At 40.0% G+C, this 27,736-nt stretch overlaps 1 protein-coding gene across 2 annotated transcripts in view; it reads left to right on the plus strand.

Moving 5' to 3' along the window:
- LRP6 (LDL receptor related protein 6) overlaps positions 1-27,736 on the plus strand; it is a 194,998-nt gene continuing 167,262 nt past the window's right edge. Inside the window, exons 1-2 of one of the 2 annotated variants that reach the window (XM_074936314.1) lie at positions 1-290; positions 12,256-12,649. In XM_074936314.1, the coding sequence (XP_074792415.1) occupies positions 236-290; positions 12,256-12,649 (449 nt within the window). In that variant the 5' untranslated portion in view covers positions 1-235. The remainder of the gene's footprint in view (positions 291-12,255; positions 12,650-27,736) is intronic. The other variant, XM_074936305.1, reaches the window with a different exon arrangement.

Raw genomic sequence — 27,736 nt, forward strand, 5'->3', positions numbered from 1 at the left:
GCGGCGGCGGCGGCAGCAGCAGCAGCATGGACGGGCGCGTTTGCGCGGCCGGTGCAAAGGGACCAGCCGCCTGCTAGAGCCAGGCAGCCGGAGGAGAGCGGGGGGGACCTGCAGCTGCTCCCCCCCGCCTGGAAGTATGAACTGGCAGCAGAGGTGCTGCTGCTGCTCTCCCCCGCCAGCAGCGCCGCCGCCGCCGCCACCCCCCCGCCGGTGAGCGAGCGAGCAGAGAGGGAAGATGGGGCCCGCGCTGCGGAGCCTACTTCTCTGCAGTTTCTGCGCCCTGGTGCGAGGTGAGCGGGCGGGCGGGGGGGGAAGTTGCGGGGGTCGCTGCCCGTGGCCACGTTCCGCGCGCGCGGCCGGGGGAGAGGCCAGGCCTGGCCGCCGGGGAGGGGGAGAGGGGCCCAGGAGAAGGGGCAGCCCCGCTCTGTGCAGTGCCGTGGAGCCAGCCTTCCTCCCCGAGCGAACTTCCCGCAGCGCCGCGGGCAAGCCCTGCGCTGGCCGGGGCGGCTGGGAGGCACGGCACGGGCTTGTGCAGCCCCCGAGTCGCTTTCGGAGAAAATCACCTGGTGGCGAATATTCTCTGGGCTTCGTGATGTTTGTGTGGGGGTGGCTGGAGTTATTTCTGTTCATCCTGCGTGCTCAGGAGTCTTCTTAAAAAAAAAAAATCTATATATATTTTTGTTTTTGCAAACTTAAAAAAAAAAAAAAGTTCAGGGTTTGCAATTCTCCTTGCACGTAATCCAGGATGGGTTAGGCAGAGGGGTGAGGAGCTTCTGGGCAGCGTTTCAAAGAGCAAAGCATTAAAACATCGCGGTGGGTGGGTGTGTTGGTTTGTTGTTTTTTTGTTTTGGTCGCCCCCTGGGCCTATCCACTAGGGGAAATGCTTAGAGATAATTGAAGTCCTGTACACTTCACTGAAAAAAGTGTATGTAATAATCTAGCGTTTCATTGGATTTTATATGCACCGGAATAAGTGCACAGTTGGCAAGAAGAATCCATGCATTTGAAGAAGTGGGTTTTTTTTTTTTTTTTTTACCCACAAAAGTTTATGCCCAAATAAATCAGTTAGTCTTTAAGGTGCCACCAGACTCCTCATTCTTTTGGCAAAAAGAATAACACTCTTCTGATCCGTATTGGGTTCAGTCTGGGACTTGAGAGAAGTTTGTGTTTTAGAGGGCTGATTGTAAAGGATGTTGATAGACTTGGCTAATATATATGGAATGAATATTGATATATTTTTCAAATCAGGGATTCAAAATAAAGAACTGCCAAATGGCATTCAGTGTTTTTAATACAATATAATATAAAATTTAATTTCTCCCTCCCCTCAATTTCCTGTATTGCAGAGAACAAAAAGATAACTGAAGGTTTTGTATGCTGTAAATTTGATTACAGTAACCGTTTCTACTTGTTTAAAATCTTTTTTTGGGGAGGAAGAGACCTGTGTTTATATCCATCACATCACTGTCCTTTTCCAAAGTTAATGAGGGAAGGGATTCTTTGATATATCAGAAAAAAGTAATCACATTCTGATTTAAAAATTGGCTTGCAACCATTAATTTGTTTTGATGGGAGCTTGGGGGAAGGGGATTTGGGTTGGAGGAAGAGCTTGATAGTCAGTTGCTCACTGCTCTGGAAGAGGAAAGATCTCTTTTCCCTCCCTCTCTCCCCCTTTCTATGCATCTGTTTGCCATATTGCATCCTGTTGGAGAAATGTAAGTATACTACTTATTTAAATGGGCTACATAACATTTCATACTCCACTTGTGGCTGTAAAGTTCAATTTTCAGTAACTGGATCTCGGGCAAGGAGAAAAAATAATGTATTTTGAGCAGTACACTTTATTATTTAATAACCATACATTTCCTTAATAAAAATTCATCTAGCACTAATTGTTGCCTTAAACCAGATATTCTTCTGTTTTTTTCCTTAAGTTGCCTTTGAGCAAGAGTATACAAGTCAGTGGGATATTGGCGCCATGACTGTCATTTTTCCAAATCAGTCAGCTCTTAGTTATATATTCTTTGCAAGTCTTCACAGACCCGCTGATGCTTTGTAGGAAACTTTGAAAGACATTCAGTTTATAAACCATTCTGGATTGTCATTTTTTCTCTCTTCTCTCTATCTTTTGCTGAGTATATTTGCATCAAAACAGCATCTTTGTTTCTTTAGAGTTCATCTGCTCCTGCTGTTTGTTTCCTCCACCTGAAATCATAATCTTCTATCTGTGACATTACAGTAATTTCCACTGCAGTTAATTGTTACTTCAGGTTGGGATAAGCAGCAGGAGCAGCTGAACTCGGAGGAAACAAAGATAATATTTTTATGCATATGTCTTTTGTAATAAAGAAGGTACATGATATGCAAGCAGAATTGGTTCTGAACAGAATGTGTTCAATTTCCAGGAGGTGTCAGCAGCCCTTTAATGAGGCAAAGGCAAGCTGTGCCCACGTAGAATATTGTCTGAAGTAAGACTACGTTTTTACACGAGTAAGGGTGAAGTTTTTTGTGCATATGTTTACTTCTTGGTTTGCGAATTAGGTGCTGTGAAATGTGCCAAGCTGACAGTGCTGGAGACTGAAGCCCCTCCTTTATACACAAGAATGGAACTGAAGTTCATTCTTATTTTGCAGCATTCTGTCTTCTAAGAGTATTACTTAAAGATGCCACATTTTGATGCTAATCTTTGATTTGGATATTTGACCATGATAAACTGCAAAGAAACCACTGATGTATCACAAAGATTAGCCAGGTGACAGTAGGAATTTTTGATCATTTGTTTATCAGTCTTGGCTGGATTAACACCAGTAACATTTAAATGCAAGATCCAGTTAATTAGCAAATTATACCCTCATGATCATGGGAAAAGTATACTAAGCACCTATTAGCCAGAGGTTGATACATAATATGTGGGGCCTCTCCAGTGGTGAAACCTTGGTCCCACTACCAGCTGGCGGGGAGAATGGTGGTGTTCATAAGGGGGAGATGTCCCTGGATCCTGCTAAAAGACTCCCATCTTTCATGTTGGCCTTTGACCTATTCTGGTGCTGGAAGGGTGTGAGGGAGAGTAGACCACTGTCCCAGAACCTCCTGACTGCTAGTGCAGTCACTGCTAATGTATGCCTCCTCCAGCTTTGGGTTTTATTTTTGGGATTGGAGCTTCTTCTTTTCTGAACATCAACAGTGCCTGCTGTTGCTGCTGCTTGGAGTTTTCCCCAGGGCATAGAGGAGTGAGGTTGAGCTGATTCATGTCAGCTTCACAGTTGCCCAGAGTATTTTTAATAGTAGCAGTGAAACTGGTCAGAATCTTTTAGAGGCTCCGCTGCTGCTTGGGAGCAAAGTGGTGGGCAGTAGGCCTCTCTGTTAACGAAGGAAAATGACACCACACGGGTTTACATTTGCAAAGTTACCTCAGTCATAGGTGCTAGAAACTTAACTTCTCTTTTACAAAAGAACAGGTTAGATTCTGCAGGAACTGATGGCTTACCTCTTCTTCCCTTCTGGGGGAAAACTTCCTAATTATCACTGATCAGTAAGAGAGTTAAGGAGTGCATCAAGAATTGATTGACTAGGAAGCTTATAAATTGTATTTGTGCAAATTTATCATGACATTGTGTTGGACAGACCTGCCGCTGTCCTGTATTTAGAATCAGTCCTTGAAGGAGTGGAAATGCCTGTTGGGTAATTGATATTTTGACAAACTCCTAATGTGCTCAAAAAACTTGTTTAAAAAAAAAAAATTGTCCAGTGGTACCATTGTGTAAAGACTCTCTTGTTTTTAATTTAGAAATGCTAGCAGGTTCCAGGCTCCTTGGGCTAATAGAGACTAAAGGTGCTGTTAAACAGCATGCTGGGAGCAGAGAGGGGGAAGAGGTATACTGTATCCTGTTCTGTTCTGAAACAACTAGGTGGGGTCTTAGAGCAGCATTGAAGAGTTCCAATGGGAGCTTCATCGAGTCTTCAGATAAAGAGTTTCTTGAGACCTGGAGCCCCAGTGTTGGAGATTAGACCTTAGAGGATCCTCCTCCAGTTTATCACAATACATGCCCCCCTGTCCCTTAATCCCCGTATGTATAAAAGATAGCCCATTTTTAATTGGCTTTGTATCATTCCTTAGAGATCAGTCTGGCATTGTGCATGCCATAGTTTTCATTTGGTTTGCCTTTGTCATTGCCATATTTCAGCTGAGAGCTTTCTGAAACCAGCATGATCTAAGGTTTGGTAAATGCCATCATTAATACAGTAATTTCCACAGTTGTATCCCTCATCCTCATTAAATCATCACTGAAAGTTTTTTTTAAATAAAGTATTAGGAAGGTGATTATAGCACCTGTGGCTGGGAGCAAAATATAAAGTAGCATTATGGCAAAGTGTGTTCAAATATGATGCAGTTTGCTGGTATTTTTTTTTTTTGGATAAAGTTGTAATTTACAGGTTTCAGAGTAGCAGCCATGTTAGTCTGTAGCCGCAAAAAGAACTTGTGGCACCTTAGAGACTAACAAATTTATTAGAACATTAATAAATAAATATTTATTATTATTTAATATTAATGCTTTAATACATTTGTTAGCCTCTAAGGTGCCACAAGTACTCCTGTTCTTGTTGTAATTTACTTTGTCAGTGGTTCATGAAGGTGATGCAGTACTTGTATCCACCTGTGTACTGTAAAACTATTCAACTGAAGAACTTAATGTAATCATAATAGCTTACAGAAATATTGTTCAGAGTGACATTAATAATCTTCAGGTTTCCCTCCTCCGTTACCTTCCAGTAAGGGATCTTTGTTCTTCTCTTGTTGAGTTTTAGCTGGAAGTGAAAATCTGACTGCAGGGACAGCAGGTTGGGCTGGGGGTTTTGTTGCAGTTGTGCAAATTTTTCAGCTGGAGGATAGCAGCTCAGGAATGTTCCTCTGCTGGAGTTCTTACTCACATGCTTCTGGGAATCAGAGAATTTCCACCCTTTCTGACAAGTATTTCCAACCTTCTGGTAATATTGCATCCCATATGTGCCCGCTTGAAGCAATCCACCTCAGTGCACTCATCGCTATATTTACTTCTTCATTTGAAGTCAAGTAGTGTATAGTACACTGTGTGCGCATATGAGAGAGAGACACAGTCAGACACTCATCTCCTGATCTGTCACCATCCGTTTTCTCTGGCAGCCAGTCTTTAGACTTCAACACTGTCCTCTTTGTCCCCGGCATATTCATCCTCATTAGCTTCCTGGCAAATGTTAATTATGTGAGTTGGCTTGCTGGTGGGTTGTTCTCCAAGAGAGTCCAGTTTCTCATACATGAGAGAGAGGATTTTGGATTGGCACCAGAAATGCAGCTGTTATCCCTGGCCTTGTACAGGACCACTCCCAATTTGGCAAACTGCCTTGTTACCTTTATGTACAGAGGGGTGCTGCACCTGAACAGACTGATAGTTCTAGCAGGGGGCCCTCATCAACTGTGGGCCAGCTTGAAGGATTCCATGAATACAGCTCTTGGAAACAGATGGTAGCATAGAATTTAGCAAGTTATCTGCAGTTTACGTGAGGTAGCACATCAGGGACATGCTTTAATATCCAGCTATTGCTGCAAGTTAAAACACTGGTAAGGGATTTCCTGTAACCACAGATGTTTACCCCATGGATGCCTGATGCAGGGTGCTTACTGTGAAATGAAGGAATGCAGCTGCACTGATGGTGGCTTCCTGTTCACATCAGGCAGACGACACTTGTTCATCTAAAGCCCAGCTAAGCCACTTGTCCCAGCCATTGACTTAGGGCACGTCTTCACTGGCAGTGTTAAAGCGCTGCCACGGCAGCACTTTAACATGGCTTGTGTAGTCACGGCATAGCGCTGGGAGAGCGCTCTAAAAAAGCCACCCCACGAGGGGAATAGTTACCAGCGCTGGGAGAGAGTTCTACCAGTCCTGGGGCACTGTCTACACTGGCACTTCATGGCGCTGAAACTTGCAGCCCTTGGGGGGTGTTTTTTCACATCCCATGAGCAAGAAAGTTGCAGCGCTGTAAAGTGTCAGTGTAGACAAGCCCTTTGTGCTTGCAGCACACGTTGGATGGCTGTTGTGTGTAGGACACAAGCGTTTGTACAAGTGTGGCGTTGTCCAGTGGTGGCATGTGATGGTTATTTATTATTCTTTTGTGCCAACTGTAGACAAGCCTTTTTGGGATTGTCTCTGTTCTTTGCCTGGTTATTACTAATAGTTGATTTGGGTGAAAAGAGCATTCATTCTCCTCTTAAATAACTACCAGTATTTACACAACCTATTCCACATATTGAGCAGTTTAACCAGCGTTGCATAATTGTTTGCCAGTATAAATGAAGAGGCAGCATAGTTCTGTAAAAGTACAATTTTCCAGGTGTTCGGGGGGGGGAAAACATTGCATCTACAATTATATAAATGCTGGGTGATGACTGCCCTAAAAATTAAATAGGAAAAAGCTATTTATACTTGGCAGGCAAATTAACACACTAATAAAGACTTAATTTAACTGTCCAAATGCTCCTGTAGTTTATAAATATTTATGGAAAGGAATTCACAGTGTGAGAAGATTAGCTATTTGCTCCAAGTGGGCCGAGCTCAGTTTGACTAAAATGGTGGTATTTGCATTAGAAATTAGCTTGTCATAATTGTTTTCTCCTTTCCATTATGTCCTTGTGTGTTTTACTTACTAAAATTTGTTTTTCTTTTTACAGTGATTAATTAGCTACTGTTTAAAATATAAGGCTGTGCATTTCAAGTCAGTTGGCAGGACCCTAAAGCATCTTTGAAATGGAGTCAAACCTAAAAATCTGAGGGGAGAGTGTGTGAATACTGTACCATTTTTTTTCCCCACTGGATTAATAATATGCATTTGGGATTATCCCATTTAAACTCTAGTTTAGTTATTAACATTCTTTTAGTTAAACTTTCTGTATTAATTTTGGGAGAAGTCCCCAAAGTTTTAACATAGATTATTATTTATTATATTTTAAAGATAGAATATTCACTGGCTTCTGATGTGCTAATAATGAATGCTTTTATATATGTGGATATGGAAAATGGCAACATCTGCAAAGATTTTTTTTGTTTGTTATGGGATTATATTACCCAAATAGAATTACTCTGTATTACAATTAAATCAATGTAACAGAAATGACGATATCGTTTTAATTCTGTTTGAGGGCCATGTGTAAGCACTGTGTGTCAAATTTGAAATTCATCTCAGAGAGGAGAGAAGGGAAATCTACAGTCTTAATTAACTAACTACATGAATAATTCTACTAATAATAATTCTGTCACTTAGCCAAACTATTTTTCCCACTATTCAAATAGAAATGTGAATTAATAAAAGGAAACATAATTTTCCCCTTCAGCCTCTTCTCCTCATTGCCTGCTGCCAAAAAAAAAAGGGGGGGGGGGAATTTGCTTCATATTATCATCTTTATTTATTATACTTTGGTTGCTTTCTAGCAACAAACTTTTTCCCTAGTTGCCCTCAGTTGTCAAAGATTCAAAATACTTAGAGGGAGTGTAATTTATTTGCTGTAGTCCTGGCCATTGTTGGCCAAATTCTGGAAACTGACTGCATGTAAAAAGTAGCAAAAACTTATGATTATTCTGAATTTCAGCTTCTTTTCTTTCACTGTATAGATAGATAGATCAAGGAATAAAATAATTTGTACTCAGTTATTTTTAATTCATTGTGGAAATCCAAGTATCTTCTTATGCAAAAATGGATTAATGGAGAAAGTAACCCATTCAGAATAGAACACGGTTTACTTGGGAAGCCTTGTATCCACTTTATGATGTCCATGTGGAAAATCAGTGATGTTATTATAAGGCAGCAACTTAACTGAGGTTTAATAATCATACCGTATACCATGCAAAAGAGCAAAGCTTATAAATAGATGCAATATTTAAAACTTCTCAAAACTGGGTTTGAACTGTAGTGCTTAATCTGAAAAGAGACAGATGTGAATTATGTGTTTTATAAAATTGTTTTTGTAGGATTATTTCTTATCTGTTAATCTTTTTACATATTTTGTCACATTTGATGTGTAAACTGATTTGTATGGGTGCCTTGGAAGTACAGTTGGACCTGCATTACATTAGTTGATCAATAACTTAAAAAAAATAAAGTTGCTAGTTATCATAATTACTCAAGTAGATTCCTCCCTTCCCACCTCCAAAACCTCTATCTGTTCATTTGGAGTAGAAATTCCGTTCCCTAAGTTAACGCCACAGCAAATTTAAAGCTTTTGAGGCATTGAAATGTAATCTTTGGATTGGTGATTTACAGTTTTGATTTACCGAAAGCTAATTTTAAACTTGTACATTTTAAATGTACATTTTGTTTTGACTTTTGTTAATCTACATGCCAATCTCTGGTGTGTGCTTCAGCAAGTGGTCAAAGATGGTCCTCCTGTGTTGCACAGAAACTATGTAACTGTACAAAAATTAAGAATTGTGAAGCTGTGTAAATGAATTTCAGTAGTAAAGGAAGACCAACCTTCAAATTCGCAGCATTCAGTGTGGTGGATGAGCTGACAAAAGGTGCTGTGCGCTAAGTTTAACTGGGAAGTATACTGAAATGAAGTAACTTTGGACTATCGGGTGATAGATACTTTTTTTCATTACTATTGAAGAGAATGCTGAGTTGCAGAGAAGTGAGGATAACAATGTGATGTTACGAAAGCTCTGTATTTTCTCTTTCAGCAAAAGTCAGTTGCAGTCTTATCCCTCTCAGTTTGTCTTGAAGTGGTCCAATCTATGCTGTCAAGTCAATGACATCTTTCTCTTCTGTGGGTCATTAGGAGAATAGCTGAACAGCTGGGTTGGACATGCTAACTTCTGACATGCTAACTTCTGAATTTATAGCTCCTTCAAAATCTGAAAGAAGAGGAAACCATTTGGTTTCTTCTTTGCACTTGGATAAGTCATTGAAAGTGTCAGCAAAGGGGAAGAGCTAAAAATTGAGGAAAACTTGCAGGTTTGTTCATGATTCAAACCTTGTAACCATTTTCCCTTCATGTCAGTATGAAAGAGGAGTTAATAGTAAGGGAAACCCATATCACAGAGCAGTGTACAGAAACCCAAATTCATTGGCGCACCTTTAATTAAATGCATTGCTTTTACAGCTTCATGAAGGATTAGGTGTGGGTTTTCAGCTATTTCCTTGCTGGCAAAAAGATTGTGTACGAAACAGTGAAGCCATAAGTTGGTAGGTGTAATGATTTGCATTGATGTGATCGGACCACTATTCTTACCAGTTGTCGAATGGCTCCAGACAGGCAGATTGCAAAACACTGTGCCCATTACTGCAGAAATCTCTGACTATTTGCTGTAGTATCACAAACATTGTTTTTGCACATTAGCTACAGCAAGTGTTCAATAGAACTATCAGAAACGTAACTTGCAAATAATCAAAGCATGCATGCACGCACGCGCACACATACACTGGCTGACTTATCAAGTTGAATTGAGAAGTAGTTACTGCTATTTTTGCGTTCTCAAAGCAGTTCCACTTGGACATCATCTGCCATGTCTTCAATAAAGCACAGAACAGTGTTATTTGAACAAAGGCATGCTTTTCAGTGTGATTGCTTCCTCAGATCCTATGTCCCTAAAAGAACCAAACAAACCCCATGTCAGTTACACAGGGAAAGATGAATTTTTTTGCAACAAGTTTTCCCTCTCCAATGCTGTCTAATTCAAATGGGTACTCAATAAGATGCTTAAAGGGCATTTCCTATTGATGCTGCCAGTTTGAGTGATCAGGTCTTGTTGACTTATTCAAAGCTTCAGGTTTTCTCAGGGAAAAAAAAATTCCTCAGATTTATTGTTCACTCATGGATGCCTGGTTTCTAAATGTCACAACAACTTGGAAGGTTTAATACTCTCAGCAGCCAGCCCTGCAGAATGCACTACAAGTTGTGGTTTTGAATCAGTCTATGTAAAACTGTGTGTCATGCTTGTAGTCAAATTTCATTCTGAAGTGTAATTCGAATTCACTTTGCAAAAAGGACATCTTTCAGAATCATTCCTCCGCCAGAACTGAGGTCCCACAAAGAATGAAAAACTATGCAATACAATGGTGTTAGACTCAGCAGTGCCTTCGTGATTACCCTTGACATGCCTGGTGTTCCAATTCAGTGCATGCTGTGTGCCTGGGTACTCTCCCTCCGTGTTGTACATAATAATGGAGCTTGTACTTGTTTGTGCCTGGATTTGCCTTATTCAAACACGGTGCATACTATCTTATTAGAAATGGTTCTGTCAGTCTGCTATACGCACTTATATACTGCACTGTACCACTAGCTAAACTTCTCAGTTTACGTGGTAACCTCACAGGAACACACAATTATTTTGCTCATTCCCATTTATCATTTTCAGAGTGTTGAATAACTTTTTTGGAAAATATCTTTTTTTTTTTTTTTTTTTGGTATGTGACTTCTTGTGACCTGTCTAAGCAACTTGAGACGTAAAGTTTTGGAAACCATCTTTTAAATCATTAAAATTAATTTTTTAGGCTTTTTTGCGGGGGAGAGAAAAGAAGGTAGAAAGATAAAGTAACAAATTTGTTACTTAAAATGGGGTTCCCCTCTGATTCTGTAAAAATGCCGCCTCAACTCCCATAGAAGTACTATGCCTGCACTAAATGTTTTGCTGTAAATCAATAATGTGGGTAGATAAAGATGTTAAGTTTGAAATCGACTTTGTTAGAAAAAAACACTCAATGTTATGAGGAGATCTAAATGATTGGATGTGAGGGGAATTTTTATGCAGTGTTTATAAAATGAACCTAAACAAAATTTTAAAAACTAAGTTTAAATTTTATTTTTTTTAAAAAATTGGAACACTTTTATATATGGTTCCTGACACAGAATGACACAGAACAAAAATTTATTTTCTATTCTGTCCCCTCCCGCCCCCGCTCCCCATATGAGTTTCTGAAGGACATGGTATGGTACAAATGCAATGAATAGTCTTGAGAAAGCTGAACTTCTGAGGCGACATTTTAAAGTGTAAATTGATTTAACAGGCACTTAGATTTCTAGTCTCAGTGTAAGCCTTTTATATAAGAACTGTCTAATTTCTAGAAACAAGTGTGCTCTCTTTGTAAGACTCTTCAGACCTATACAGAAACAATGGCCGTCATCAAACCATGTGCAGTTTTTGACTCCATTAATGCAGGCCTCTCTCTGGTGACCTAACAGGTTACTTTAGCTTGTAGAGAGAACTGACAGCTATAGGTAAGTCTACAGTTTTTTGTTAAGTTGATAGCAATGATATAATGGCATGTACATGAGTATGTTTAGAGGGCCAACCTCCGTGTCTAGCTAGGTATTTTATGTGCCCTCATCACAATAGTACCTTAGCAATCATAGAGAAGGCTAGTTCCATTTTGTGATAGCAGTTTAAAAGGAGATTTCGTTTGTGGTGTTTCTCTGTTTTAAAAACCTGTTCTTACTAACTTCCATTGCAGTGCAAATGATGCTGGAATGTTCATGATGCCATGTGATACTACTGGTGGTTGAGTATAATTAAATAGATGTGTTACTTTTAAAATATCTCTTTTCATGGTTACTACCTTTCAGTAGTTTTATTTGTGGGTTACATATGAAAGTTGTTTCTGCAGTCGGTATAAGTATGTGGTAGGCAAACTAGGCATGTGTAAAAAAGACATTTGATCAGATAACTAAACACGGCATGGTGGGCCTCAGTTTGAAGGAAGACTTCATGCAGTTTTTGTAGCCCTGCTTTTTCCCCTCGCTTTAGTACTAATTAACATTTTATATAATGTCTTTCATTCCAAGCTGCTTCACAGTGTGTATGTGCAACACTGTTAAAAAGGAGCCGACTTTAGATTGCAGGGCAGCAGCAGGTGAGCAAATGGTGCACAGCACACTGGCCTCAGTTTCCCCTTCAGATACTGTTTGAACACTGCTCTCCTAGGAAAAGGTGTCCATGTGTTCTTCAATGAATGTATTGAGACCTGTTTTCTTTTTTTGAACATCTTATCTGAACTACACACACCGTAGGATAGTGAGCGGTATGTTAGTAATTTGTCTCCTTTGAAAGAGCTGAGAGGATCTTGCTGAGATTTGAAACTGTGACTTCAGGTTATCTAGTTAACTTCCAAAGGCTGCCTTTTCTGGAGTAATTGAATTAGCCCTTTTATACCATGTCTGTGAAACTACTACTGCCTTAAATTGTAATAGCCTGACTTACATTAATGTGTGTCATTTTTCCCCCCCACCTAAAGCTGCCCCGCTGCTGCTGTATGCAAACCGACGTGATCTGCGATTGGTGGATGCTGAAAATGGGAAAGAGAATGCTACAGTTGTAGTGGGTGGTTTGGAAGATGCAGCCGCAGTGGACTTTGTATTTGTCCGCGGGTTGATATACTGGAGTGATGTAAGCGAAGAAGCCATTAAACGAACAGAATTTAACAAAACTGGGAGTATACAGAATGTGGTCATTTCTGGGCTTTTGTCACCTGACGGGCTGGCATGCGATTGGCTGGGAGAGAAACTATACTGGACAGATTCTGAAACAAATCGGATTGAAGTTTCCAATTTAGACGGATCTTTGAGAAAAGTTTTATTTTGGCAAGAATTGGATCAGCCCAGAGCAATAGCCTTAGATCCTGCAAGAGGGTAAGTCTTTGGGTTTTGTTTTTTTTAAATCTTTGGCATGTCTTGGTCATTAGTTATTGAAATTCACCATGCTTATTAAAGAGATCTGAATATTCTCGGTTATGCTGTGACCTTTAAATATGGTACTGTCCTAAGCCAGTTTGCATACCAGCTGGTGGTCTTGTTTTTCTTGCACTTGCTGTGAGATGTGAAAATAATAATCAGTAGTATTGTTGGGTTTTTTTGTGTATGTGCGCGGTGGCTTGCTGTCTGAACAACCAACTGTCTCTGTTTAAAAACATCAGATGTGGAAGCAAACAGTGTGAGAAGAAACTATTCTTGTTGTTCTAGTAGCAATGCAGAGGATAATTCGTTTGGTTCTGATTAACGTGAAAACAGATGCAGTCTGTTTGTAAAGCCAGCACCTGCCTATGGAGCTGTAATATACTGTATTGCTGCTGTGAGCTGTATAACTTTTTTTTTTGTCTCTGCTCAGCATTTGTTACAATATAATGTTAACATCGTAATAAGTGAGAAAAAACATAATGATAATGTTGAGAGAGAGGTTTCAGCACTCAATTAGAAAATACATTTATTGCAAACATCTGACCCCAGTGCTGTTGGGAAATTCTGTTGTAATAAAAACAATGATACAGTAGAACTGGCTCAGGCTAGGCATAGTACAAGCTTTCTTCTTCTTCAACTCCCATTTCAAGGTCTGGTAGTGGACCTTAGTCATGACTTGCAGTACTCTCTGTTAATTCCCTTCGGGGGCCTCTCCCTAAACGGTGGCCATCAAGCATGCTAAATTCAATGGTAGTTTTTGTGATGTAGATGAATGTCCACTGTAATTTAGGATGCGACCACGAAATGCATGGTTGCTTGTGGTGATCTTTCTAAAACCTGATGGTCTCCAGAAATGAAAGGCTGGTGCAATAACCTAGTGGCCCACTTAATCCAACCTTCTTTTTCTTAAAAATTTGAATAGGGTCTATTATGTAGAGTAGCTTACAAATAAAAGTGTGTTTTTATCTGAGCAAGAAAGTTCACCTGTATCTGCAATATTAAGAAGACCGACAGAGGGTGCTTTTATAAAAGGGTCTCTGCCAACACCTTTCTCAGTTTCAGATGTCTGGCGGTATTGTTAGGTAGAATGTTGGATGCTTTGGTTGCTAGTTCTGAATTTGTCCTTATAGCCATATTACAATTTAAAGAGAGGCAATCTCATTTTTAGTTTATTTGAAGGCATAGTTTGGTTTTCAAGTACAGGAGTCTATATAGTAAAATGTGCTGTCATATTCAGTTACTAAACTTCATAGATAAATTGTAATACAATGTTTTTCAAGTTTTCCCCATATAATTTTGAGAGGCTTATGGACAAGATATAATAAGAATAAAAGTACTTCCTCCACAGTCCACATGCATATATCAACAGGTTTAGAAATAAATGGACGCAACCGTAAACAGCAAAAAGGAGATGGAGTTCTCCTCCCTGCCCACCAATTGCTTTGAAAGTTTTTAAACTCTGACACTGAAACAGTAAACGTAATACATCAGTTACATACAACCCTAAAACAATAAAAATACTGAAGGAAGCAAATGAAAATATAAAGCCCACCCAAAAAAGAGAAGGGGAAAAATAAGGCAAATATGTTTGGGATAGGTTTGCCAGCAGTTGGTTGCACTACATCACATTAGTGTTTTTCTTTATAAAAATAGTTAAAATTCATATGCAGAACATCAGGAATGAAATTTGTATAAAAACAGAATTAGGAAGCTTTTTTGGCTTGTCAAGGTCAGTGTGGTTTCTGTTGACCTAGCCAAAGATAGTGTCCATGCGGCAATCAAGTTTAGCAATTTGTTTTGTAACAGAAGAGAAATTTTGTCCATAACTAATAGAAACCAAACTTTAGCAAGCCACTTGGGCTTTGCAAGAGGAGTACATAATTTCCAAGTATGCACAATAACATTCTTGGTGGCTAGAATTGGATGAGTATGTAGATTATTGTACTTTCTCACAAGGTTTACCTGAGAGTAGAGCTGTAAAAAGAAAAAAATTGAAGGAGCCAAAGATAAATCTAATGCAGTAGTATACACTTTTGGGGGGGTCCATTTAACCAAAAATAAGCAATAACAGGACAATCCACTATAGATGAGCAAAAGCGCTTTCCATAATCTTTCCAAAAGTCAGATTCCTAATTAATAGTTTATTCTCTGATCACAATCTTTCAATTTTTAGTTTAAATCTTCATGTAATTGAAAGGCAAGAAAACATTTCCAAATCTTACTACAGTTCTTGTCAGTACAAGTTCAAGACAAGAACCCTTTCAAAGATTGAGCTTTAAATATAAAGGAATATTCTCTCTTCTAACTCTCCAATAAAACTGTCCCTGATGAGATTTATCGATACAACTTAGTTACTAGTGTAAGTTGTGAAATAAAGGACATGCTTCCTGGTGGTTTATTTAATATTTAAAAGATTGATCAGTCTAAAAATCTGAAAAAACGTTAGCAGTAATTTTATTCTTTCACTTTTTAATCAAATTTGGAATGCAGTTTTGTCTGCTTAAAATCCATTGAAGAGAGATGCCATTTTTGCAAGCTGATCATATGTCAAAACTTTCTCTTGAGCATTAAGGATGTGTGGCATCAGCACAGGGATGGGAATACAGAAAGTACGAAAACTATCTTTTCTGTTTCAGTAGCATTTATTCAGAGTGGATTTGATTTAAATCAAATTGATTTAAATCATGATTTAAATCACTAGTCAGGAAGACTCGATTTAATCATGGTTTTCTTCATAAAAGTGCATTCTTGTTGGTTGATGTAACCTTAATACATATTCTTCACTAGTCGGAGATAGATGTAGGTTTCATTTTTAGAAGATACACACTATGCATTTTTGAACAGTGATTTATTTTTAAAACTTTTCAGATTAGTTTTAAAGCTATATCAGAAAATGAATGTTTGGTTATTTCGTTTACCAAAGGTAATTGAAGCAGATATTTATGAAGTTATTGGGAGGTGAACTATCTCCAATTCAACAGGTTAATCATTAATATTTGAAGAATTTTCTTGCTATGCTGTATTAGGAGGAGAACATCACCAAACAGACATTTAAATTGTTTTATTTAACTAAAACAACACTGTTAAGTATTCTGGATTTTTTTCTTCAACAGCAAATCTATAATATTTTAACAAAACAAGCATATGTCCCTTGTTTCTCACATTTATCTCCAGAGTTCTTCTCCTTGTCCAGATCTATTCTGCCCCCAACAATCTTCTATTTGTTGAACTTTTTGAAACTTTGCACGTTTAGAGAGAGGTAAGGGATTGACTCTGTGTACACAAATTTGCAGAGGGACAATAGATTTGAGGTCTGTTGTTTCTCACCTTTTATTTATTTATTAATAAACATTTTTGCTTACCTCTGGAAACGCAAATCCGTGGTTTGAGAACTGCAAACCTAAGCATCTCTGATGGTATCTTCTAGACCAGTGGTTCTCAAAGCCGGTCCGTCGCTTGTTCAGGGAAAGCCTGTGGCGGGCCGGATCGGTTTGTTTACCTGCCGCATCCGCAGGTTTGGCTGATTGCGGCTCCCACTGGACGCAGTTCGCCACTCCAGGCCAATGGGGGCCGCAGGAAGCGGCGTGGGCCAAGGGACGATAGAAAGATTAACCTAAATAATCTATACAGAAGCCTGTGAAACCCCCGAAGATTGGGTCACTAATCCATGAACTGTTGGAACTCGTTTACAAAGCTTTTCTTAAACATTACATGAATATATTGTCTCATACTATAAATTAGAATTTATAATCCCTATTCCATGATGAGATATCTTTCAGCTATAGTGATCTTAATTAAAACTATCTTTAGATAGGTTTCTTTGTCAAAAAGTATTTTATCAAAAAATCTGATTTTAAAAAAAATTGGATTTTTTTTTATTTAAAACATTGATTTTTATCCACCCTTCATTTATTAATTTATTACTGCATAGATAGAAGTACCAATGTGCTGTCTGGGAGTTTTATATTAGTGCCCATCAGCTGGTGTGTGGAACCAGCAGCAAAGAGGACTAAGAACAGCAGCCTAATAGTAAAATCTAGAACTTGAAAAACAAAACGGTCTCTTCTCTTTGGAATTTCAGCCTCTCTCTCTTTTTTTACACACAGTTGTTTGTTACTCCAAATTAAATAATCTGTAAATGTTTTCAATTTAAAAAGAAAAATATCTTGGCAATTACACAGGGCTTAATGAAAAAAATCAGTTTAATGCATAATGACCATTTTCGTAACATTAATAAATCCATCTAATATAAAGCGGCACATATAACAAGTTTCTGATTTTTAGCTGAGTTTGTTTCAAAACCTTTTTTAAAAATTTTCTCTGGCAGTGTTGTGAACCATTCTGGCTTTCTGGTCAAGCTGAATTAGGTAGTGAAAGGTGTTTATACATTTGCTATATTAAAAAACAAAAGGACTACATTGAATGTGTGCAGTTAAAGCAATTTAATTTAATTTAGCCGTTGCATCATGACTTCTTGGCAGTGGCCCATTTAATAGAAGTTAAATTGTAACAGGATTCTTGATTTTTTTAACCACAGTTCTCAAAACAAATCTCCCCTACCCCCAGTTGCCCTAGTTTTTCAGGCCAGTAAGAACTTTTGCATGACGCTCTTTGTATTGTCGTCAGCCATTGTTCTCCCCAAAGCTGTGTTGACCAATCTGGGGAATGGCATGCTCTTGTAGGGTGTGTCACCGCAGTGGTGGAGATGATGGGAAAATAAATGGATGGGGTAACTGCCACTGTCACTGCCAAACCTCCTAATTTTATGGTATTTTATTGGTAGTTTATACATGGGGATGAATATATATATATATATATATATATATATATATATATATATATATATATATATATATATATTTTTTTTTAACTTGGCATTTTTACTTAAAGAAAGCCAGCATAACTTAAAATGTGTAGCGATCTTGCTAGCCAATTGTGTAAACATTGGGGCATGGCTTAAGGTTTTCGTTTCACATGCTGCAATTTATTATTTGACACAGTTACTGTTCATCCTTCTGGCAGTGGAATAAACTCCTGTGTATGTGTGGCTCAGAGGGAGGGGAAATGGATGTTCTAGTCATTTGAAATCAGTGGGAGTTTTCAATATTGTTTCAGAAGATTCTCTGACCAAGTCCCAAGTCGCCCTTTCTGTAACTACGTGTTTTGTCTGACCTGCATTAAAACTTAAGCTGTTCCTAATAGCGGTGCTGCAGATGATAACGTGCAGCTGATGATAATGTGTAAAAATGTTTCAGTGTAAACAAAGTTGTTTAGTTTTTTATAACACAAAAAATCAACACTCCATATAGTCTCAAGAAAAGTGCTACCAAGACCAGCTAGCTTTCCTCACTTCTAGGTATACTGTGAGGTGAAAAGGAACTTTAAGTGTCCGCTGGAAGCTCTGACTAATGTCTTACATTTCAGTGGTAGTTTTTTAATTCAGATAACTCTAGAGTTAAAATAATTGCTAGTGAATAAACTCTCAAGTAAAACTCTGTAATCAGTTCACATTATAAAGGCTTTTCAATTAATGGGTGACATTAGAGTACAAAGAATAATAATATACTGTTTTTCATGACAATGTAGGTTGATTTCTAGCTATAAGGTGTTGGGGGAAGCTCTTAAGTTTAAACCTCCTCTGGAGAAAGGGAGTGATTTTTCTCATGCTCCAATTTGCATATGATACTTCTCCAGTTATAACATGTGTTCCTTTTTATTGACCTAAATTATGTTTGACTACAGTGTTACTCTCTACATATGGTATAGATCACATGCCATAAAAGCTAGTATAGACTATGATTTTTACTAGTTTCCTTGGGATTTTGTTAAGTGGCCAGCTACCCATTGGTAATACATTCTGGACTTTTTTTTTTTTGTATTGTATCTTCTTTATAACCGTCATTTTGGTTCTGTCACTGAGGTGATAGAACTTGCCAATGAACATGTATGCCTGGTTTATATTAGTGTTATTCCAGAATACCTATTCTGCTTTAAATTTATACTCTCCCATATTCAGAATAACTTTAAGGGTTTCTCTACAAATTAATGTTTGCAAGATTAGGATCTTAAATGTTAAAATGTTTGTGTTTTTGTTTTTAGCAGTGCAGTAAATTTCATAAAGATATACTACCAGTAGGGGCATCGACACACAAAACTCAGCATTTATTTTTTAATTTAAAATTGCAGTAGCACATTTTCAAATTAGTTTTATAAAGCCTTAACCTGATTTAAATCAGTGATTTATTTAAAAATCAAGTGTTTTAAATCCATTATTTATATCTTATTGATTTGGTTATTGGAGTCATTCCCCTGGGGAGAAAAGGGCTACATAAATGTAGTAATATACCAATAGACAGAGTACAGAAATCAAACCTGAAGAAGAGCTCTGTGTAAACTGAAAAGTTTATCTCTTACGTCAACAGAAGTTGATCCAATAAAAGATAGTATCTCACCCATCTTGTCTCTCAAATATCCTGGGACCAGCACAGCTACAACAGGACTACGTAATAAAATACATGATGTTTCAATGTAGTGCTTGTTCAAGAAGTTAGAACTAAACATTTTAACTGAAGTAGTAATTTTTGGTATGCATGAGCAAAGTGTTTTCTAAACCTCGTAATAGCTTTAACTGGATTAATTTTTCTAGTGAAGACTAGGCATACATGTACGTTTACAAGATCTGTCACCTCAGCGACAAGGACAAAGTGACTATTGCAAGAAGGTACAAGTCAAATAAAGTGGAATAAGAGAACCTTTTTCTGATTTAGATTAATCCACTTCCAAAGGGGTGGAGTAAATTAATTTGGAAAAAAGGTGGCCTTCATCTGGAATAAAAATGTCCACACATGGAGTTTATTCAGAAATAACTCCACGTGTAGACAAGCCCTTATGCATGTATGTAACTTTATTTGCATGACTAGTCTCATAGCCTATGTCCTTAAAGTTAAGCGTGTATATAAACATTTGCTTCATCGGGGTTAAAATTATTTTTATTCAAAACTTTTTTCTGAGTGGCATAACATTTTTGAAACTCGAAAACAAAAATTGTTTTCATGTTAACAATGAAAAGTTATTTAGACTTTCAATACAATAACAAACTGAACTTTTTTATACACACAGAAGCCAAGGTTTTCTACAATAGGAATGTAAAGTTAGGCTCCAATGTGCAAATGAGTAACTAGATGGAGGATAAAGGGAACAGCAGCTCTGAATGAAGAGGCTGGAGGATGTCTGAAGCCGCCCTCTGAGTCCCATATCTGTTGTACCCATCCCTGACCCCCATTACTCCTCCCCCCACTCTCTACCATCCCCCTCTCCCCAATTGCTGAAGGCAGGGCAATTTCTGGCACCCCCTTCTGCTGCCAACACCATCACAGACAGCAGCTTCGTGTGTGTGTGTGTGTGTGTGTGTCTCTCTCTCTCTCTCATATTAGGTGTGCAGCGGTCTGTGGCTCTCTAGTTAGGCAAATCTGCTGGGCATCGTAGGATCACAAGTCCCAGAAACCTGAGTATGGCCTGGTAGAAGTGCTTCTGTTTTCTTGACTTGTGGAAGTTCAGTATTTCAGAAGGTGGTGTGTTGCCAGTGTAGCACAGGCTACATGCTTGTTGGTTTTGTGTTGCCTCTGATTTCTAGTCAATTGCCAGAATGTTTCTAGGTCACTATACACTAAACTCTTTAGAAGAAAAGAACCAATTTTATTGTTCAGACCTTGAAGATCGCTTTTTTAAAAAGCAACTCAATTTCCCAATATAAAATATAGAGGGGTGTGGATGATAACTTGCTTTTGTAGTTTTAAAAAATCTGACTTTTACTAGCAAATCATTGTACACAGTTGTTATAAATCAGTACAATACAGTAATTTAATACTACTTTAGACATTTTAAGATGAATTCCCTTCCTTATTACCTGCTCAAATCTGCGCATATCCATGTATCTCCTCCCAGAAAACGTGCAAGATGGTGTAAAGCCCACATATTTCGTTTCATGTGCGGATTGGGTTTTGGTTCTAAAGGCCTTTGGGTTAAGACTAGTTATCAAATAAAGTCACCTTCAAAATAACTTGTTTGAAATGTTTTGCATTCAGTGCACCTAGTTGCTGTGGTGATAAGGGCTTTATAAATTAATAAAATAACTGTCAACTGAGCATAAAAGTTAATACAAACTTGAGATGTTTACATGCAGTGTTTGCTCAATAACTTAGGTTAAATATTTAAACCAAAATAGTAATTTCTGTTCTGCATAAATTGCCCCTGGTGGTATGCACGTGCTCATGCTCATGTTTTTTTCCTGCTTTCAATCCCTACAGTTACAACTAACTTCTGAGGGAAGTCTAGACTATGAAGACAGGTTGAATTTTTAGAATGTGTTGGTGAACAAGTTTTAACTAACATGATTTAGTAAAGCGTACTGACAGAATTAGCAGAAGAAATCTCGGCGCCACGGGCATTAATATTTACAAATGTGTGAATGACGAGAGAGATCCTGGAAGACTGAAGGACTAATATAGTACCCATCTTTAAAAAGGAGGAGCCGGGAAACTATAGACTAGTCGGGCTAACTTCGATACCTGGGAAGCTACTAGAGCACTGTATAAAACATTTAGTTTGCAAATACCTGGAGGATGAAGGGGTGATCATTAGCAGCCAGCATGGATTTACCAGGATGAAATCATGTCAAGCCAGCTTGATTTCCTTCTTTGACAGGGTAATTGATTTGGTGGATGGGGGAATCCGGTGGTCATAATATACCTGGACTTCGGCAAGCCGTTAGACACAGTCCCACATGCCACTCTGTAAAGTAAGCTGGAGAAATGTGGGCTCGACAGAACTACCTTTAAGTGGCTACATAATTGGTTAAACAATCACAAACAAAAGGGTAACTATTAATGGAATGATGTTGGATTGGAGAGAAGTCTCTAGTTGGGTTCCACAGGGATCTGTTCTGAGTCCAGTATTGTTTAACATCTTTATTAATGATCTGGATATAGGTAAAGGGAGCATACTGATCAAGTTTGCAGAGGACACAAAGCTAAGGGAGGTTGCCAGTACTTTGGAAGATGGAGCTAAAATTCAGAGGGATCTTGGTAAATTGGAGAACTGGGCTATAAACAACAAAATGAAATTCAACAAAGGCAAATGTGAGGTGCCACTCTTAAGGAAGAAAAAACAAATGCACAAGTACAGAATGGGGGGAAACTGGCTTGGCAGCAGCACTGCTGAGAGGGATCTGGGAGTTGAGGGATCACAGCCTGAACATGAGCCAGCAATGCATTTCTGTTGCAAAAAAAGCAAATGCAATTTTAGGTTGCATTAACAGAGGCATAGCATGCAAGTCACGGGAGGTGATAGTATTGCTCTAGTCGGCACTGGAGTACTGTGTCCAGTTTTGGTCATTGATTGTATAGAAAGGATGTAGAGAAACTGGTAATGATCCAAAGGCAAGCGACAAAGATGATCAGAGGGATGGAATGTAAGCCCTCTGAGCAAAGGCTGAAGGAACTGAGTATGTTTAGTTTGTAAAAGAGGCGATGGGGGGGGGGGAGGAAGGATATGATAAGTCTTCAGATATTTGAAAGGCTGCCACAAAAAAAGATGAAGAGTTGTTCTCATTTGCCCTGGAGGGCAGGACAAGAGGCAATGGGTTCAAACTACAGTATAGCAGATTTAGATTAAATCTCAGGAAACACATCGTAACTGTAAGAACAATAGGGGCATGTCTACACTAGAAAGCTAAGTAGACCTAACGTAGTAATTACTGCGGTGTTTCATGTCCGCACTGCCCTCTTATCGGTGGTGCGCATCCTCACCAGGAGTTCTTCCATTGACGTAAGAGGGACAGTGTGTGTGGGGGGGCAGGGGCTGAGAGCCTGGGCTCTTAGCTCCACATGCAATTCCCTGCCAAGAGCCTGGATGCACCCCAGGCTTTTGGCTCCCTGGGAGCCTGCCTCTCCCTCCCCCCCCCTCCCCCCAGGCTCCCAGCTGCCTTAGGGCAGCTGGGCTCCAGGCAGTGGGGAGCAGAGAGCCCAGGGTGACATAAAAAAAGTCCCTGTGACCATTAGATTGTTCTGAATTAGCTTGGACAAGTCACTCCCTGGCCCCTTCTCTTTGTAAAAAGTTGTGGCCCATGCCGCCATCTTTCCTTCCTCCTAAAACACATGCCCCCTTTAGCAAGGCAAGAGGAGTAGCAAACAGGGATGTTTCAGAGGGAGAAGCTGCAGATCCTGTGCTTGGTGGTAGAGGGACTTGTTGAGTGGTGTGTTTGGCCTCTTGCTTGTTCTTTGTGACAGTGGTGCGGCTGGACTGTGGGTCCATGGACAGCCAGCCAGGTGAAGCAGGTCTGTTTCTTCCACTGAGGGCCATGTGGCTGTGACCTTTGGATATTTCAACAGAAGCAGTGTTTAAAGTCCGAGTGGTTAAGCCTTCCCTTTAGTATGGGTGTGGAGCTGAGTAGCAAGTCTGATCGGTATATTAATCAGTTGCCAGATGAACAGGAGCAGAAAATAGGAGTTTTGGAGGGAGTTTAGAGAGAGAATGTAATTGCTGTTTTAGGTATGGCTGTACACCAGGTAACACATATGGACAACAAGGGAACAACTGTGACTTACCTTTGATGTTCTATGTTGTCCTTTCTACCAGAATATGGAAAAGATTTCTGATGTATGAAGTGCAAGCTGGTGACCATAGTGGAGGAGAAGATACATGGTCTGAAAACCCAGGTTTCAACACTGCTCAGCTTCTGAGAAAATGAAGGCTGCTTGGGCAACCAGCTTGGGAAGTTCTTACCATAGGTACTACAATGGGAAGGATCAGCAATAAGTGAAATAGAGAGTCACTATCAAAGAAGTGGACTGGTAATTTGTGGACGACAGAGAAAGAGAGCCAGGAGGCAGTCAGCAAGGCTAGAAGTATCAAAACATTACCAGATATTGAACGAGTCAGGTTTTTCCTTACTTATCTCTGGAGGAAGGGAACAGAAAGCTACAGGGGACATACCTGACTAGTCGCCCTTGGCGTGTGAAGCAACTAGTCACAGGGTCAGGACTATTGGCTATGTGACTGGTGTGAGGCTGGGGGTTTTGGATTCTAGAATATTGGGCTGTACTAATGTAGCCAACAGGTGAGGTGATGTGGGGAATGATCATCTTTGTTGGAGACTAGCTGGAGCAGTTAGGAGGGCATTACAGTAACTTGGTTCAAGCTCAAATTCATCATGTCACAAATTGAACTAAAGCAGGGGTTCTCAAACTTTGTTGCACCGTGACCCCCTTCTGACAAGAAAAATTGCAACACTATGCTGGGAGTAGGGACCAAAGCCCAATCCCTACCACCCCGGGTGGGGGGGACCAAAGCCAAAGCCCAAGGGCTTCAGCCACAGGTGGGGGGCCTGTAACCTGAACACCACCACCCAGTGCTGAAGCCCTCAGGCTTTGGGTTTAGCCCTGGGTGGTGGGGCTCGGGCTTTGGCTGTGGCCCCAGCAAGTCTAATGCCAGCCCCAGCGAACCCATTAAAATGGTATTGCAACCGGCTTTGGGATCCCACAGTTTGAGAACTGCTAAACTAAAGTAACAAAGCATGTGAAGAGAATAAGTTTCTCACTTGCTTATACTACCAATGCTGAGAGTCTGGGTAATAAGCAAGAGGAGCTGGAAATTTTCAGTGAGGAGAAATTTTATATAATTGTCATTACTGAAATCTGGTGGGATGACTCACATGATTGGAATGTTAAAATTATTTGTTATAACTATGGGTGGCATGTGAGGCCACCCCCCCCCCCAGGAGGCTAGCCATGTGGCCCTGCCCCTTCCTCCTGAGCCCACCCACCAGAGCCCTGAGCCCCCTCCACTGCCCTCCCCACCCAGCCCTGAGGCCTCCCCACGGCTGACCAGCCCCGGGCCACCAGCCAGGTCCTGGCACCCGGCTGACAACAGTTCATGGCTGGCCCCAGCACCAGGCCACCCAGCAGCACCTGCCACCTGCTGGCCTCTGGCCAGAGCTGAGCTACGGCCAACTTGGAGGAGATGGCGCAGCATGGGCGGGGCCAGGGCTTGGAGTAGGGGAGGCTTAGCCTTCCCTGGCCTATTATACCTGTCGCCCATGGTTTATAACTTGTTTAGGAAGAATGGAGTGCGTAAAAGTGGCATGGTGATGGCACCGAACATTAAAGACACCATTATCTGTTTTAGGGTTATTGATGACTCAGGCTCTTGAAGCATATAGATCAGAGTGCTAACTAACAACACCCAGAAGAGGGTATTGGTGAGTGTCTATTACAGACCACTGAATCAAACCAGAGAACAGGATGAGTTACTCATTAAACACCCTGTCTGTAATGTGTGGAAAGAAAAATGATTGTGTCACAGGGGAATTCAGTATGAAAGACACATGTTGGAGGTCTCATGCAGCCAGCAATAAAATGTCATTAGAGTTTCTAAAAGTTATAGATAATTTTCTAATTTAAAAAGGTATTGCACCCAACAGGAGGTAACTCTCTCTTTTGGACCTCATGAAGATGAATTCATCACTGGACTGGAAGTTGGTGGTTGACTACAGGCCAATGACCATGCCCTGCTTAGAGTCAGTAGGAGGAAACAGTGGACAGTCCAAACCAGTAACATATGTACTCTTCACTTCAGAAGGACTAATTTCCCAAAGCTGGGCAAAATTATGAGCAAAATTTATTGAGAGGAAAACGTTAGATAGAAAAATGTGAAGGAAGATTGGGAAGTCTTAAAGAAGAATTTATTGGATGGCCACAATTGAGAAAGAGGCCAACATCTGGCTAAAATTGCACTTTGGCTCAGTGGTGAGGTGAAGGCAGTGATTAGAAATAATAATAGAGCAATATATAACATATGGAAAAGGAAATAAATAGAAATCCATATAGATTAGATATTATGAAATGTGGAAAATTGATAAGGGAGTCTACAGATGTCAGGGAAAAATTCATGGCTAATAGGGCTAAGGACACCAAGATAGAGTTTTTAAAAGCATATTAGGAACAAAAGAAAAGTTAGCAATGGTAATGGCTTAATACTAGGTGGAGATGATAAAATTAATAATAGCGATGCAGAAAAGAAAATGCCACATCCTGAATTTTTGGGAATGTTCTAGGCATCAGTGACCAAAACCCTCTTGATTTTGGGTAAAATTGTCAAGCAGAAAGGCGGCGAAATGGGAGAGACATTCTGCCTTGCCAGCTTTTTAACACAGCCATAGTTTTCAAGCAGTTGTATATAGATCAAAAAACTGATGGCTCCAGTTAACGCCTTCCAGCACAACAGTACTTCCATCTCCTCTCTGCTTGTTCTCCCAATGCAGTTTATCATGTTGACACCCTCAGTGATTTATCTCCTAAACAGAAAGAAGAAATAGTAGTGGAGGAGGGAAGGGGGACGGGGGGGGGGAGAGGAGGGCAGGGCAGGGGAGGGGAGGGCGCATATGGTCCCTGGCTGCTTGGAGGGGGGAATCCTCTGCTGTGGGAGTGGGGGAGAATGGGGGACCTTGGAATGTAGGGGACATAGAGCCCCTGCCATGGGTAGACTGGAGAGTTTTGGGGAAGATGGGGGTGCACACAGAACTGTTGAAATGGAGGGGAGAATGGGGGACCCCGGTTTGGGAGGAAAGGGGACACAAAACCCTGTGCGGGGGAGGGGCGAGAGTGAGGGGAGTTGCAGGCAGTGCCTGAAATAGAGGAGGATGGGAGGGGACTGAGGGAGTTTGTGGGGGTAGGAATGCAGTGATGCAAGGAGCTCATGTTGCATGCAGTGAGCTCAGCCTACTCAGCTAGGAAGCGTGTGACCCCTTAGCTCAATAAAGTTCACAACAATTATTTGTGTAAGCAGCAGTTTATTAAAGCACAGATGCTGTACATTACAGGGACTACATTGTTGGGATAACATACAACACAGGGAACCATTTTGTGTGTTTCCTAAACTTGGTCACTGGCATGTCTGTGATGGGGATTTAGAATTAAAAAGGAAAGGATGGAAGTGGAGGTACCCCAACTAGAGAGTTCTCCAAATCCCTTGAGAAGGGAAGCGTACTAAGCCACCTTGCTGTTGTTGCTCACAGCAACACTAAAGACCCTCACTGGTTCAAGTAATTGTAGTGTATGGGAACAGGCTCGTATCTGTTTAAGTCCTTTGTAGCACACATGTTGTTCTGTGTTTTTAGAAGCCATCAGAAATGACGAAAAGCAGCAGTATGCATTAAGCTAGACCTGGCACGTTTGTATGTAATTATGTCGGCGCCAGCTGTGCTCATTTTGTTTCTTCATTATTTTTGTTGTGTAATGAGCAAAAGGCACAACACTATTGATAACTATTTTATTATTTGTACCAACATTTTTTAAAAATGATAAATTTAGCTATTTTCCTCTTAATTTGTCCAAGAAGAAACTAGGGTTTTTTACAAACATCTTAATTTCTAATCATCCATATAATTTCTGTGAAAATATTACAGCTGGAGTTGAACAAATTGGTTGAAGACTGTTATTGATTGATTTTTACATGTATATTCTAGGTTGTCTAACAAGGAAAATACAAAATAGAAATCGGGGTACAGTATTTTGCATAGTTTTGCCCAGAAATGAGGCTTCAGCTCTGGGAGTTGCATAGCCTTGTCTCTCCATAAAGGTCACTGGTATGTCAGTTGGGGTCACCTGAGATACATTTTGTCATATACAGTCACTTCAAACCCAGTTCCTTATTAAAATACCATTTACAAAGGAGAAATGGGGTATGGCTGTGACATGTGGCTATATTATTGCTCAAGAACGAAGCTTTGAGTCAGGAAGCGGCATGTCCTAGGTAGCGCAAACAGTCTCCTGATGACCCCAAGACACATTTTCTTAGATACAGTTAGTCAAAACCCAGTTCCTTATTCAAATGCCACATGCAAAAGGGAAGTTGGGATGGGAGTGAGGTAGCAGTAAATTGTACAGAACCAAAGCTGTGGATTAGGGAGTGACTTGTCCCAGCTACTTCATGATTATAGGGATGTGTCACTTGGGGTGACCCAAGAAGTATTTTGTCACAGCCAGT

This window comes from Natator depressus, chromosome 1 (genome assembly GCF_965152275.1).
Source record: "Natator depressus isolate rNatDep1 chromosome 1, rNatDep2.hap1, whole genome shotgun sequence".
Lineage (NCBI taxonomy): Eukaryota > Metazoa > Chordata > Testudines > Cheloniidae > Natator > Natator depressus.